This window comes from Sander vitreus, chromosome 6 (genome assembly GCF_031162955.1).
Source record: "Sander vitreus isolate 19-12246 chromosome 6, sanVit1, whole genome shotgun sequence".
Classification (NCBI taxonomy): domain Eukaryota; kingdom Metazoa; phylum Chordata; class Actinopteri; order Perciformes; family Percidae; genus Sander; species Sander vitreus.
Genome location: NC_135860.1, coordinates 7,491,307 through 7,505,485, shown reverse-complemented (window position 1 = coordinate 7,505,485; position 14,179 = coordinate 7,491,307). Strand labels below are relative to the sequence as shown.

At 39.5% G+C, this 14,179-nt stretch overlaps 1 protein-coding gene across 1 annotated transcript in view; it reads left to right on the top strand.

Annotated features, from left to right (window-relative positions):
- gabbr1a (gamma-aminobutyric acid (GABA) B receptor, 1a) overlaps positions 1-12,293 on the top strand; it is a 59,964-nt gene extending 47,671 nt beyond the window's left edge. The window contains exons 16-23 of the mRNA XM_078251805.1: positions 1,111-1,243; positions 3,114-3,230; positions 4,625-4,735; positions 6,659-6,752; positions 8,067-8,194; positions 10,281-10,409; positions 11,166-11,309; positions 12,003-12,293. Coding sequence (XP_078107931.1) covers positions 1,111-1,243; positions 3,114-3,230; positions 4,625-4,735; positions 6,659-6,752; positions 8,067-8,194; positions 10,281-10,409; positions 11,166-11,309; positions 12,003-12,287 — 1,141 coding nt within the window. The 3' untranslated portion in view covers positions 12,288-12,293. The remainder of the gene's footprint in view (positions 1-1,110; positions 1,244-3,113; positions 3,231-4,624; positions 4,736-6,658; positions 6,753-8,066; positions 8,195-10,280; positions 10,410-11,165; positions 11,310-12,002) is intronic.
- Positions 12,294-14,179: the final 1,886 nt, after the last annotated feature.

Below are 14,179 nucleotides of genomic sequence, written 5' to 3'. Positions count from 1 at the left end.
TTTAGCTGTCTGACCCGCAAATTTACTTTTTTGTTAACTCTCAGTGCTCTCAAAGAACAGTAGCACTGTGCACTACGTGCTCAGCACCAAACAGCAGACAAACACAGTTAGCAACTAGCTGTTAAACATAGTGGAGCGTAGTGGAGCATTTAGCAGCCAGCGAGACAGATATTTGCCCTAGGTTTATTTAGATAGGGACAGATACACCAGATAGGAGTTGGTGGAGACCAAAAACAGAGCTAAAAGGTGAGTGAATATTGGGCTGGCTGATGGGCAGAGGAAAGCTGCTGTGCTGGGTGGGTGGGTGTTATGGTATATAACCCATGAAGTCTTCCTTCATGGGTTTAGGAAATTATCCCACTTATTAAGATAAATAAACTCTTGAATAAGCGTCTTCAATCAGGCGGAAAATGCATCGTCACAAAGCTGAAAACAGATCTGTTTTTCTGACAAAATGAGATACATGGTTCTCACAGGACAGCAACGCTACAAACATGATTTTTATAGAATATGATGCGTTTCTGTAGATGAAACTAACAGTATATAAAGGAGTTAAATTAGCACAACCTTAAACATCTACAGTAGTAAAATGCAGCATACACATTAATGCATCAGTAATATTAATCCAGAAACATCATATATAATTAAAAAAAACACTGACAGGGAACATTTTAGTACTTTTACTTTAAATACTTAATAAATAACCTGATGAGTACATTTTGCTGATAATACTTATGGTAAGGTTCTTCCACCACTAGAAATCACACACAATTATGTTTTCTCTTTATGGTTACTGATTGCGTCATTATCCTGTAAGCTCCTGTCTGTACCTCCACATACAGCGCAGTGTACATGATTATCACATCCATCGTCAAAGGAGATGTCTTTTGTTGGCCAGGCTGCCTGAACCAGGAAATAGCGATACATTTTGAATTAAAAACCAACATAAGAGCAATTAACAGCAATCAATGAAATTTCAAAGCGCAGAAAAAAAAGGCCACCAACACAATTAACACCTGTATACCTACAAATTCAGCAATTGTACTTTTAAGCAGCAATGATAATTACCAGTTTTTTGTTGTTGTTGTCTTCATGTCTTCACTGTTTCAGCTACATCCAGAACTCTCAGCCATACTTGAACAACATGACAGCGGTGGGCTGCATGATGGCTCTGGCCGCAGTTTTCCCGCTGGGGATTGATGGTCACCACGTCCACAGATCTCAGTTCCCCGTTGTCTGCCAGGTAACAGGAGAAAGAGACAGACAGAGGTGGAAAAGAGCCAGAGGGCAGGATGAGGAGGGCTGGGTATTGTCTGCAAATATTTGGTTTCACTGATTTGATGCTTGTACCAAAACAGTCATTTTTACAAAATGTGTTGAAAGAAGTATAGAAGAAATTAAACTCAAATTTGATGGACCTATTTTTTTTGTGCCACAAATATTTCACTCTGCAGTTAACAGCTGTCAGTTTTAGTAAAGCCCTGCTCTATTGTGACATTAAGCAAACACGCATTTAGGTGTTGTTGTGAGGCCTGGACAGTTTGGATGTTCTGCCTGTGGCAAGTAGACACCTGCAAAACCTAATTTCAGGGGTATGATCACGCAACCTTAGTGGATGACCTGATGAAAGTTAAAACATTGACATAATTCATCAAGTATTTTAATGTATTTTGGTATTTAGTGGCACATACATGATTTGCTGGGTGCCGGAATAGCACAGACGATGGGATCCCAGCACCAAGGAGGAGTGGGAGTACTTTCTCTGTCGCCCATGTTGAGTCTTTTTGTTGTGGAAGCCAATGGGAGAAATCCATTTATGTAGTTTCTCTGCTCTTTGTCTCTGTCCAGTTATTCTCTCTCATGCTTTGTTCTGCCTCTCTCTTGCACTCTGCCTCTGCTGACCTTCAACTCTTTTTTTTTTTTTTTTTTTCTTTTTCTGTTGCAATCTCTACATTTCCCCACCAGCAATTTCCATCACCTACTCTGTCTGTCTATCTATCTATCTATCTATCTATCTATCTATCTATCTATCTATCTATCTCTCTCTTTCTCTCTCTCTCTCTCTCTCTCTCTATATATATATATATATATATATATATATATATATATATATATATATATATATATATATATATATGTATGTGTTTAGCGTTAGCTGTCAGCATTTTAACCGTGTTTAATCCAGCTACTAGCTAACGGTAGGCTAACGTTAGCTGCTGTTGAGTATAGTGTTAACTAGCGTCACATGCAGCGGGGTTTTGTGTTTCCTGTAACGTCTGTTTCAGAGCATCAGAGAGAAGCACAGACATATCAGTGGCACCAGATTTTTCGTCTGTATGCAAAGCGTCAATATGGAATGGATTAATCTGCGTTAATTTTTTTTAACGCGTTATTTTGACAGCCCTAATATATATATATATATATATATATATATATATATATATATATATATATATATATATATATATATATATATAGTTTATTTTCTTTATTTGTTGTAATTAAATAAAGGCCAGGGCTTCTATCGCTTCTATTTCAGCCCCTCACTTTTACAGTTTCAGGTTGAAGCTCTTAAAGTCCTGATGGGAAAAGAGAGGAGTTGATAAAAATAAGGTTGTTAGGGATCTATGTAGTAAATTAAAAGGAATACCTGCAGACACTATTCAGGCCTGAAAAAGTACTCCCACCCCCTCTACGTGTTTTTCGGATAAAGAAAATATTCATGTAATCTATATTTTTATGACCAAATATTCGCTTTAAAAAGATGCTTGAATGAAACATCACTTAGGCAGTAAAGCACAGAGCTCTATGCATTAAAGATGCACATACATTATAATTTCTATCAAGGAAACTAAACATGATTTAAAGTAGGAATACTGCATTCAAAATATATTTATATACATATTATGGAAAACACAATAACCAATGTCATCAGAATTTAGATTGATTTACTGTAACGACAAATAAAAGTTAAGTTATATTCTTATTTACAGAGAAAGTAGATTGATAGACAATGTATATACGTGTTTGTTTTTTTCTTCATTGTGCCCCCACTTCTGAAACCAAACCTACATCCTTGAATAAAGGTATTTTAAAATTCTCTCCTCCTCCAGTTCCGCCTGTGGCTCCTGGGCCTCGGCTTCAGCCTGGCGTATGGCAGCATGTTCACCAAGATCTGGTGGGTCCACACACTCTTCACAAAGAAGGACGAAAAGAAGGAGAAGAAGAAGGTAGGGAGGAAGAGTGGGAGGGTGGGATAAGCCTCTCAGTGCTCTCAGGGGAGCAGAGAAAGGATGGGAGAGGGAGGCTGGGCCACGCAGCATGTGTGGCGCCTGCTGATAAAAAAGCGAAGTTAAAAACTTTGCAGGCTTCCTCCTAGTAACATAAGCTTCTAAGAGGCCAGCTCGGCATCATTCACTATGCTGGGGTTGTAGCGAGAGTGCAGGGATAAGGGTGTTGGACACACACTGACATAGATACTGTACTTTACACATGCACATGCACCTACACACATGCAATATTTAGGAATAGAAGCTTGCAGATTTGGGGCACACATAACCAGGCCCCTGATACCCACGTCATTAGCTTTATTTGCATGCTGGTGTGTACTGTGTATGTATTTGTGTGTGTGTGTGTGTGTGTGTGTGTGTGTGTGTCCTCTTGAAGATAGTGTATCCTGGAGCCAGCAAGATACTGCCACTCTGCGATGTGTTGTGGGAATTTCTAAGACCTAATCAGAAGAATAAGAGATTAAGCCATTTATGGAATATTTATGAATATGGATGAGTATTAAAGTTCTATGCAGAAATCCAACCTTAGGGGGGTTTATTATTTGAGCCACAGCACAACGAATCGGGTTGACTTTCAACTCTCTTCATGTCCACAGAAGGGCAATTTGCTAGAGAGCATTAGTTTAAAGAAACTTTCACAAATCGAGGAGAGAATGAGCACTTTTCAAATAATTTCTCATGCAACTCAAGTGAAGAGGCGCCCAGGACTGTGTAATGTGTTTTCTTCTTTATTTTATTTTTCAGTTTTAGTCATTGCACGCTTGAATGGCTGTTACTATGTTGGAGGTGCTGGGAGTAAGCCAGCGTGGTTGAATGAAAAAAGATGTGTGGTAAGAAAGAGTAGGGAGTCGCAGTAGGAGAGCTCATTTTGGCAGGCTTGTTTTTCGGTTACGGCTGTATTGCTTCCATTATAGCTTATGTTAAAAAAATATTGGCCGCTTTGGAAACTGTCCACACAAAAGCAGTGTCATCTCAGTGTGTATAAATGATGATTTCAGGTGGCAGCACAAATATAGCTACTGCAGCTCTCTGTGTGTGTTTCCTCTGCACACACCCACCCACACACACACACACACACACACACACACACACACACACACACACACACACACACACACACAAACTCCTGCTGCTCTTAAAATATACTTATAAAAACACTTTCAGAGACACGCACTCAGAAAGACAATTCGCACCCAGTCATCCAGAAATTACAAGGACGCCTGTCGTATTATTTGTCCTGGTTGTTTGTCTTTGTTTGTGGACTGGCTCGTGATGCCCTTGGATAGTGATGACTGTTGTGTATGTGTTTGTTTGTGTGTTGTTTGCTCACACAGCAACACTTGGAGCCATGGAAACTCTACGCAACAGTTGGAGTGCTGCTGGCTATCGACTTCCTGTCACTCATGATCTGGCAGATTGTGGATCCTCTGCACATTACGGTGGAGGTAGAGTATGAAAGACAGATGAGATAATTTGTGTGTCATTGCCCGTTAGCACAGACCGCGCAGCCGCCGTCATGAGTCAATAACGCAGTAATGAGACACCACGCCTCGTTTGTAGAAATGTCCTTTTATTTTGATTCATCTTACACTCAAACAATCTGAAACACAGAAAGATATTGCAAAGCACAGTACTGAATATTTAAATGTATTTGTGTTCAATAGTGTAAGCAGTATAAGTGCTGTTAAAGGTGCCCTGTAGCATTTACTTTAAACAAAAATCAATATTCATCTAGCAGCCAAGCAAACATTGTGAATGAATTCCCTGCCTCATAATTAAACATTTATCTTTTAAAGGTCTCATGAAATTATTAGTCTCTTTTTGCCAGACTTTCCTCCACCGGGTCTGGCTAGTCCACCCAGCATTCCGGGATGGGAGAAAAACACGCTCTGGTTTATTGGCATTTCTTTAAACCAATCACAATCGTCTTGGGCGGTGCTAGGCACCGGGAAAAGCCGCCATGCCGCTGCAAAATAGCCTCGGGAAGGAACTTGTTTTGGTGGAACATGTACGTTCAAAAGTTGTTTTAGTCGTTCAACAGAAAACTCAGATTGGACAGATAGTCTAGCTAGCTGTCTGGATTTATCCTGCAGAGATCTGAGGAGAAGTTAACCATAGTCCTCATAAATCGACCGGAGTTTAAAATGCCAACACAAAGGAAGCCCAAGGCAACGGATATCCGGCCTAAATGAGTGAAATCCGGCAGGATTTCCGTCAGCAACGGAGCAATCCCGGAAGTGGAACGTCAAGTATATAGACTATGAAATATTAACTTCATTAAACATGCTTTAATCAATATTTTCAACACTGAATCCAGGGACTCACCCGTTAATTTTTAGCACTCTGAAGTGCAAAAAAACATACATTTATCAACCTGCTCAATGGTCTTTTAGGTCTCAATGGTCTCTATTAGCTCATTGTTTGGTACATGTGCTGTATGGTTCAGTCAGAGCTGTTTCCATCAACCTTCATATGCAGTCGTTTTCAAAAAAAGAAGCTCAAGATGAACATTTAGCAGCTAAAAACCGAGATAAGAGCTGGTGGAGAGAGATCCCATGTTTCCATGTGCACGAGTATTCTGGTTATGATGGAGAATTTTAGAGGATTACACATATAAACAGCATATCCTGTTTGTTTGTTTTTTTAAACCTGGATGCTAGCTAAATAAAAACCGGGATACGTATGCAGGTGGGTCATTATAGTTATTCCGTTAAACAAATAATATGATGGTAAATTATGTCACAATGAAATAAAAGGTAATGCATAAATCGTATTGTCACTCTTGTTTTCCATTACCAGTGATCAGATGGGGAAGCTACATCAAACCAAACTGGGTTCATTCTCAACTGTTTAAGTAACTCAATCAGAAACGAGTGGCTCAGATGTTCAGGAATCAAGACACACAAATCTTGATACTGTTATACTGTTTAAACTTTAAACAGCATATCGTGAACATGATCAACACCTGGATAAGGCACAAAACCGGGACAGTAATGTGCATCACTGCACTCATTAAGTGCATTCAAGCTCTGTAGGAAGAGTAGACTGTGTTTGCCATCGTTAGCCCTAATCTGCACATGACTAACTTTACTGTCAAACTTTATATGTAAATAGCTTTATTTCATGTGTATTGGCTAGCTGATACTAATTAAATTCAGTCATCTACATCTGACACACGGGAAGGACCTATTTACTCAAGGGGATCAACCGCGCAGTCACTGGGGCTTGTGCTTACTGTGCATTTTTGCCTCATCCTCCAGAGTGCTGCTGTCTCATCATTTCTTATTATCTCCCCTTCCCTCTCTATCTCTCTTTCCCTCTATCTCTTTATCCTTCCATTCCTCTTTCTCTGTCTGCCATGCGAGTAGAAGTTCACTAAGGAAGCCCCTAAAGAAGATTTGGATGTCCTGATTCAGCCCTTGCTGGAGCACTGCAGCTCAGAGAAGATGAACACGTGGCTTGGTACTCGTCCTCTCTTTTTCTTTTTTTTACCCTCTTATATCTCAGTCTGTCTCTTTATCATTCTTTGCCCTGCTCTGGTTGAATATTTTTTTCGTCACACACACATTGGCATGTGCACAAACATATGCGTACACACATACACACACACACACACACACACACACGTCACTACTAAACAGGCCTCATATCACAGCTTCCTCCCTCAGCCCCCGCCTCCTGCCTTACGTTTGATTCCTCTTTTCTCCCCCTTTGCTTCTCTTTTTGTTGGCCCACGCAGTCTCTCTCTCTCCCTGTCTGTCTCTCTGCTGTCTTTCTTAGCGTGGCAGCTCTTATGAAAGTATAATGGTGCTGAAATTCAAATAATGTGGGTCACAAACTGGGCCATTGCCCCATAGCATTTCCTTTTCTCGGAGTAGAAAAGACGGTGCTTTAATATCAGGCGGTATAAAGAGACAATGGACAGTCTGAAGAAGTGTCGAACTTACTCAGTCACAGATCCTCTTTTCTTCCCGGCTTCTCTTTCACTGGTATATTCTCTTTTCTCTGTCACTCTAACTGGCTTTCAGCATATTCAACCTTTCTGCACTTTAGTTTCTATTGCATCTACATTTTTGGTTTTCTACTCATTGAGTGAGTAATTCAATGGCCACATTGAGCTGTTCACAATGTTACCTACACTAGAAGCAAAGGTTGTTTAAGCCATCTTCCAGGTTTTCTGTTGTTTGATGTCTCAGTATGTCACTAAGACTGCATCTATCTCCACATCTTGGAACATATTCTTTGTTGCTTCTAAGTGTTAAAGTGTAAAATACTAAATGGTGTGAATACTGTGTGCTAACAGGTGTTCGTTTGAAGATTTGAGTTGCTCTGCTGTTTAACTTTGATTATGACCACCTCAAGTAATATTTTACTGTAAATGTTTTACAGTTTATACAATCACAGTATATGAAGACAAATGGGGCCAAATGTTTTGTCAATTTAAAAGATGAAAAGCTAAAACTGTACGCTGAAGTATGGAATGACAACACAACCAAACACACACTATAGTTTTTTGTTTGTTTTTTTGTCTTTCAAAATGAGAAAAAAAAACATTTGGCCTCCATTTGTGTTTCGTACAATACTGTATACGTAGGCTCTGCGTTCCTTCAATTATTGCCTCGGTTGCATATTGTCTATCTGTGCATATGTCTGTTTCTTGTATGTTTTTACTCAAAATGAAATTGCCTCGTGGATGAATGAAGTTGAATTGAATTGAATTACACACATCATATTCTATAATTTGCATGTTCTCTCACTGTTTCCCTCTTTCTGTAGGTGTGGTTTATGGCTACAAGGGTCTCTTGCTGCTGCTGGGAATATTTCTGGCTTACGAGACCAAGTCTGTCTCCACAGAAAAGATCAATGACCATCGGGCCGTGGGGATGGCTATTTACAACGTGGCTGTGAGTCCAAAAAAGAAACTACACCGTCATACCTACACTCCTGTTTCTGTGTGCTGCTGTTTGCTCAGAGCAGTCTGTAGCGCCCTGAATACCTTTAAAGTGGCAATAAATACCATTTTTTTGATTGCCCCATAGCACGAAGTAGTAGTATATCTGTGGGGGGGTTAACCAATGCCAGTGCCTCCATGATTACTTTTCCCAGTGCTCAAATCTTTGGCTTCCAGAAGTAACTTTCCTGCTCATTTCAGAACAAAACAGGCAACTGACTGACCAATGGGACAAGACATTTCAGCTGCAAGAGCTTAAAAGCTTCATTCTCAAGGGGCTTGGAGTTCCTGCTGGTTGTTTATGAAAGTGAATGGAGTTCAAAGATAACTTAATGCCCCCTTAATGCCTCTGCCGTATTTTCCATATTTGAGTAGATAACTGGCTAAACGTGACAGAACATCACATTGAAATACTTCCTGTGCAGCTACAATAGAGTCTAACAGTTGTATTGTTTTTTCAGGTTTTAGTGTCAGAATCAAAGTTTCTAGATTTACCATTTTGCATCGATTTTCATAGTCATACAACAAAAAGTCCATTGTAGACAGAATATAAATAACAACTTATCCTCTCAAAATGACCTCTGGGATGTGCTGAACATTACAGATTGATGATCAAGTAAAAAATACAGAAAAGTACATGTTGGCATAATGATTGGTTGGAGCAATATGAGACACAGAAACAGGCTTATATATTCAAGCTTTTCCACAAGTACGTCTTGAGATTTGATTCTTTAAAATGCCGATCCCTGGACACAGTTCTATCCAAATTATAATACTGCCAGCACACGCTGCTGTCATGTATCATACATTTTGATGCTTATGGTGCCTGTGGTGATGATTTACATGTCAGATCTCCTTTATAAAATGAAAAGATGTTCTCAATGGGACTTCATGGTGAAATTAATGTTAAATAAAATCAATAAAATACAAAGGGGTGCATCACAAACTTGCAACGTGCTGCAACTCAAGCATACAGTACTTTGCTGATACATGGGAAGACATTTCTGTGCAGTTTGGGTTATGTGTTATCTTTGTGTGTGGATGCTATAGACTGCATCCATACAGTTCTTTGTATGGATGTGTTTAAAAATGTACCCACCTAGCCACTAAATAACAGTGGTAAATGCAGCTGTCAGTCATAAACATTGTTCAGTTCTTGTTAAAAGCAAGTCAATCATCTTAAATGGAGGCACCTAGGATGCACTTTACACTGAAATAGCTGCCATTATGTTCACTTTAGCACTTTAAACAAATACTCGCTGCCATTTCCTGACACTATTGACACAAGGTAACTTTGTAATTGATGTATAATGTCTGAAAAAAAGTGGTTTCTGTCACTTTAACTGCCAGAAGAGTTTTTTCTGCTTTGATCAAAAGCCGGCAAACAGCTTGTTTTGTTTTTAACGACCATTTTGCCAGACTTTCCTGCCCTTGCCTCGATTCCTATTAATAAATAAAAGAAGAATACTCAGCTTATACTGGAGTAATTAATAAATGGATTGATCTCTCCGTCTAGGAGAGGATTTATCATTGATCTATCATTCATGGTTGTTTCATGAGAGCATTAAATGCCGTTTGCATGCTCAATTCATCACATGGTTCCGTAATGTGAGACTAGTCTAATGTGATTATTTTATGTTCTGATTTACACTTTTCAGTTTTATGATGATGACAATAGTTAATGGTGTCTGGAAAGGGACCTCCTTCCTCTTTGCTAAGCTTTGAGCCTCAGGCCCTGATGAGATGACAATGTGGTGATTGTCAGCGCGCTGTTGCCACTTCAGTCATGACTTTTTAATGCTGTTTTCACATGGGAGCCCTCCCCGGAATAATAAACAGATGCCTAATGCTTTTATGGATGTGTTTTCCTACCCTCTCATTCTCTCACTCTCCAACTCTACTTTATTCTTCACCTCCCCTCCTCTAACCTTCCCTGTCTCCTTCCACTTCAAACTTCACTCTTACTTTTTCCTCCTCCTTTATTCTTTAACTGCTCTTTCTTTCCGTTTCTCTTTCTGTCTTCCTCTCTGTTCCTGCAGGTGTTGTGTCTGATCACGGCTCCAGTGACCATGATCCTGTCTTCGCAGCAGGATGCCTCCTTTGCCTTTGCCGCTCTAGCAGCCGTCTTCTCTGCCTACATCACTCTGGTCGTGCTTTTCGTACCCAAGGTGCTCTGACATGTCACTGAAACCTTTGGAAAATGCTGTGCACACTGAAAAATACACTCATATTGCAGTAAAACCGCAGGTCAAAACATGTCGAGAAAGTCCAGCCTGTACTAGATGGTGCATGACAATGACAAACTTCTGAAACTTTGTTCTGTCTGATAGTTCTTTTTTTAGGTTTGAGTGCATTGCAATATTTGTTACATCAAATAAGAAGGCTACTTAAATGATCAAATCTTTAATCTGTTTATGATTTCACCATTATGGTAATAATCTGTGACATTAGTTAGTTAATATAACAAGCTTTTAGATGTGTAGCTCCTGTAAACATTTGGTTTTAAGAAGAAAAAAAAATCCCCTGGCACACACAAAGTAAGACATTTTAAATATCTTGCAACAGCTACAATGATTTGCAAAAGAAGAGCTGTGCAGTGCACATGAGCACTGCTGCAGACTGTACAGACAGAGGAAAGAGTGCCACCTACAGAAATTTAAACCACATTAACAGAAAATCCAAAGGAAAAAAAAACATCACAGTATCATCACCACTGTTTCTGGAAGCCCAGTGAACAAACCACACAGCAGTGAGCTCTAAGCACCAAAGATGTCACCAAAATAAGAAACCATATGAACATGTTTAAGAGAAGTGTGAGAGCTTTTGGCTGAAAGAGCTGTTCTCATTAGATGCATTATTCAGACAGCACACTGTACTCTTCGGCCTTTGTTCTTTATTGACTTCCTGTTCCTGTGGCGGTCCAGATGCGGCGTCTCATCACCCGCGGCGAGTGGCAGTCGGAGCAGCAGGACACTCTGAAGACCGGCTCGTCCACCAACAACAACGACGAGGAGAAATCCCGGCAGCTGGAGAGAGAGAACAGGGAGCTGCAAAAGATCATCCAGGAGGTGAAAACATTACATTATACAGAAACATACACATTAATATCATTATTATTATTAAACATGCAAGTCCAAATGCCACACAATTTACATAATTATAGCACACATAATTAATTGTATATATATTCATGGACATATAGGTATTGCACATTCATGTAGGTTTATGCTTTTATTATAGAGATAAAATATAGTGTATAGTGTTTTTTCTATGAGTATGTGTGTGTGTGTGATTTACTTGTGAATGCTGCATAATATGAGAAAATAGAGTATAGTAATAACAGCCAGTGTTGTGACATATAAACAGAGGCATGGCTTTATGTCATCATGGTTCCTTTATTATTTTTGCTTGTTTTATTGCATGTTATTCTTTATATGTTTTCTATGACAATGTAACCTTGTTTCTATGGTTTGCTTTCACACTGACAGATATAGAAAAGGGTTGTGAATCATCCCTCTTTTATTCAGTGTTATTGCGGAAGTGCAGCTTCATAAATTCACTGAAAAAATCCTGCTTAATTTATTATCATATTTGGCCAGAAAAAGGCAGAAATCCTCACATTTGAGAAGTTAGAACCAGCATTAGGTTTGCCGCTAGAGATGCTAATAAATGCTTCTAAATGCTAAATATGGGGGGGTTGAAGTTAAAGTAAAGTTTTACAGCTCTACAACAATCTCTGTCTCCTCTCGTTGCGTCTTTAGAAAGAGGAGAGGGTATCGGCACTCCGCAACCAGCTGGCTGAGCGACAGGCTCTACGTAACCGCCGCCGACCCTCTTCAGGCCAGAATCAGAACCACAACACCCCGCCGCCCTCCTCCCAGCCGGATCCCAAGTCTCTGCTTCCCCCGCCCGGCTACCCCAACCCCACCACTGACAATCACGCCCTCCCGCCTTCCTTCTCCAACTCCTCCAACCTCTACCCGGCTGACAGCAAGATGAGCCGCAACCACTGTCACAACAGCCAGATCCCATTGCTGTATAAATAGGCGAGGCACTGGGAGAGGGGGGGGGGGGGGGGGGACTCGCAGAATGCACACAAACCGGGGACACAAACACAATGAGACACTGTGACTTTCACTTGTTTCGACGATAAGCACAGCGGTGTAGTGACACTGTTTTAAAATATGGCGTGGAAGCACAAATAAGTACACAAGAGTGCTTTGCACTTGGCAGCTTCTGGGAGAGTCACGCAGGTAACACCCATCCTCACAGTTTTGATCACACTGTGTTCAACCCAGCAACGAGGCACTTGTGACTGGTCAGACTAGCAGCACTCAAGGTCTTTTGAAAAGGTCAAGTGAACAGATAGATCTCTTAATCATTCCTCTCCCTCATTTGTTAGCTTGTTCTGTTGTGGAGGCACCACATCAAGGATCTTAAAAGGAAACTGCTTGTGTCTTTGCTATATCGTCTCCACTTTTTGTCTCTCGAGTTTGTTGACTATGTAGGCAAGCGCATACAGTAGTGATTTATATTGTTCTGTAATATCTGATATGTTTTGTCATGGAGTTGTTGAATTATTTGTTAACTTTTTTTCAGGAGAGTTGTGAAAACTGAAATTTACAAAGGGACAAAGCGATGTACAGTTGTTTCCAATGTTCGTGCACAGGAAGTATTTCAATCGACTGTGTGGAACACTCGTTTCACTGAAAAGTGATAATGTGCATTAATAAATAGCCATAATTTAGAAGGGCCTTGGCATGTATGGATGTGTGTTGTCAGGACTGTGTATTCAAGTACAACACTGCATCTTGAAAATCCAGTCCTTTGCTGAATATTAGACCCATTTTAAAGGAGAAAATGATCAGAGTTTGCTTGTGTATAGGGACATTTTTGATAGTTTTGCCATTTAAAATGTTTCACAATGTATTTTTTGAGATTTGTGTTGTATCTATTTAGCTGTATAGTACAGTAGTAGCCATCAAATAAACCCCTCATCCTGCATCTTATGTATTTTGCAGATATCGCCAAATACTGCTGCAGCCATAGTAACTGCAGCTGATTCTCACTTTTAGAGAAAACTCCAACTTCCAACTTGCCAGAAAAATAGTTTGTACTTTCTGCCTCCTGGAAATGAAAGCCAATGTATATTTCTACAGCAGCAGTGCGGTGAGATGTGGGGTTTCTACGATGGCGATTTCTGTAAATATTCAGAGAAAGCACAGTTTTTATACATGTGAATCTGTTACATGTCATTCTTGTAAGCCTTTTTTTATTTTGAAAGGATGTTTTCTCTTATGTTTTCCCATAACAGACAATCTGGATGGATGCAAATTTTTTTCTATTTTTCTTTCCCATTTTGCCTTTTGGGTGAGTTGTAAATGTATCAAAGAAGGATATACGTAAAGTAATGTGACATACTGTATTTATTCAGCAGTTAATCTGGATGTACTATTTCATTCATGAGCTATTTCCAGATTTTATAAAGCAATGATACCTGAATGGCTTTATCAGCAGGTAAAACAATATTTTGTCAAATATTTTGTCAGTGTGCACTTTAAACTGAACAAACTATGGTTATTCCACTTTATGTTGCGGTTATCCTAATACAATTTAGCTCAGGGTATGGAGGAGGACATCAATGAATGAAATAGGCCATATTTATTAACTGTGCAGTACCTGGATCAGATAGTGTAACATATGAATGCGGAAATAATTTAGGAAATGTTCTATTATCTTGCACATATATGACAATATACATGGATTTGTGGATATTTGTATTCACTATATCTAAGATCTTAAATGTTAATATATTTCAGAGTATGTGTATGCAAATATATGGGTACCATGAATAAAATAATTGTTTTTTCATTGGGTATTTTTGTGTTTCAGTGATACCTTTCACATTGAATTTCCAAAACTCTGCACTGTTGAACAA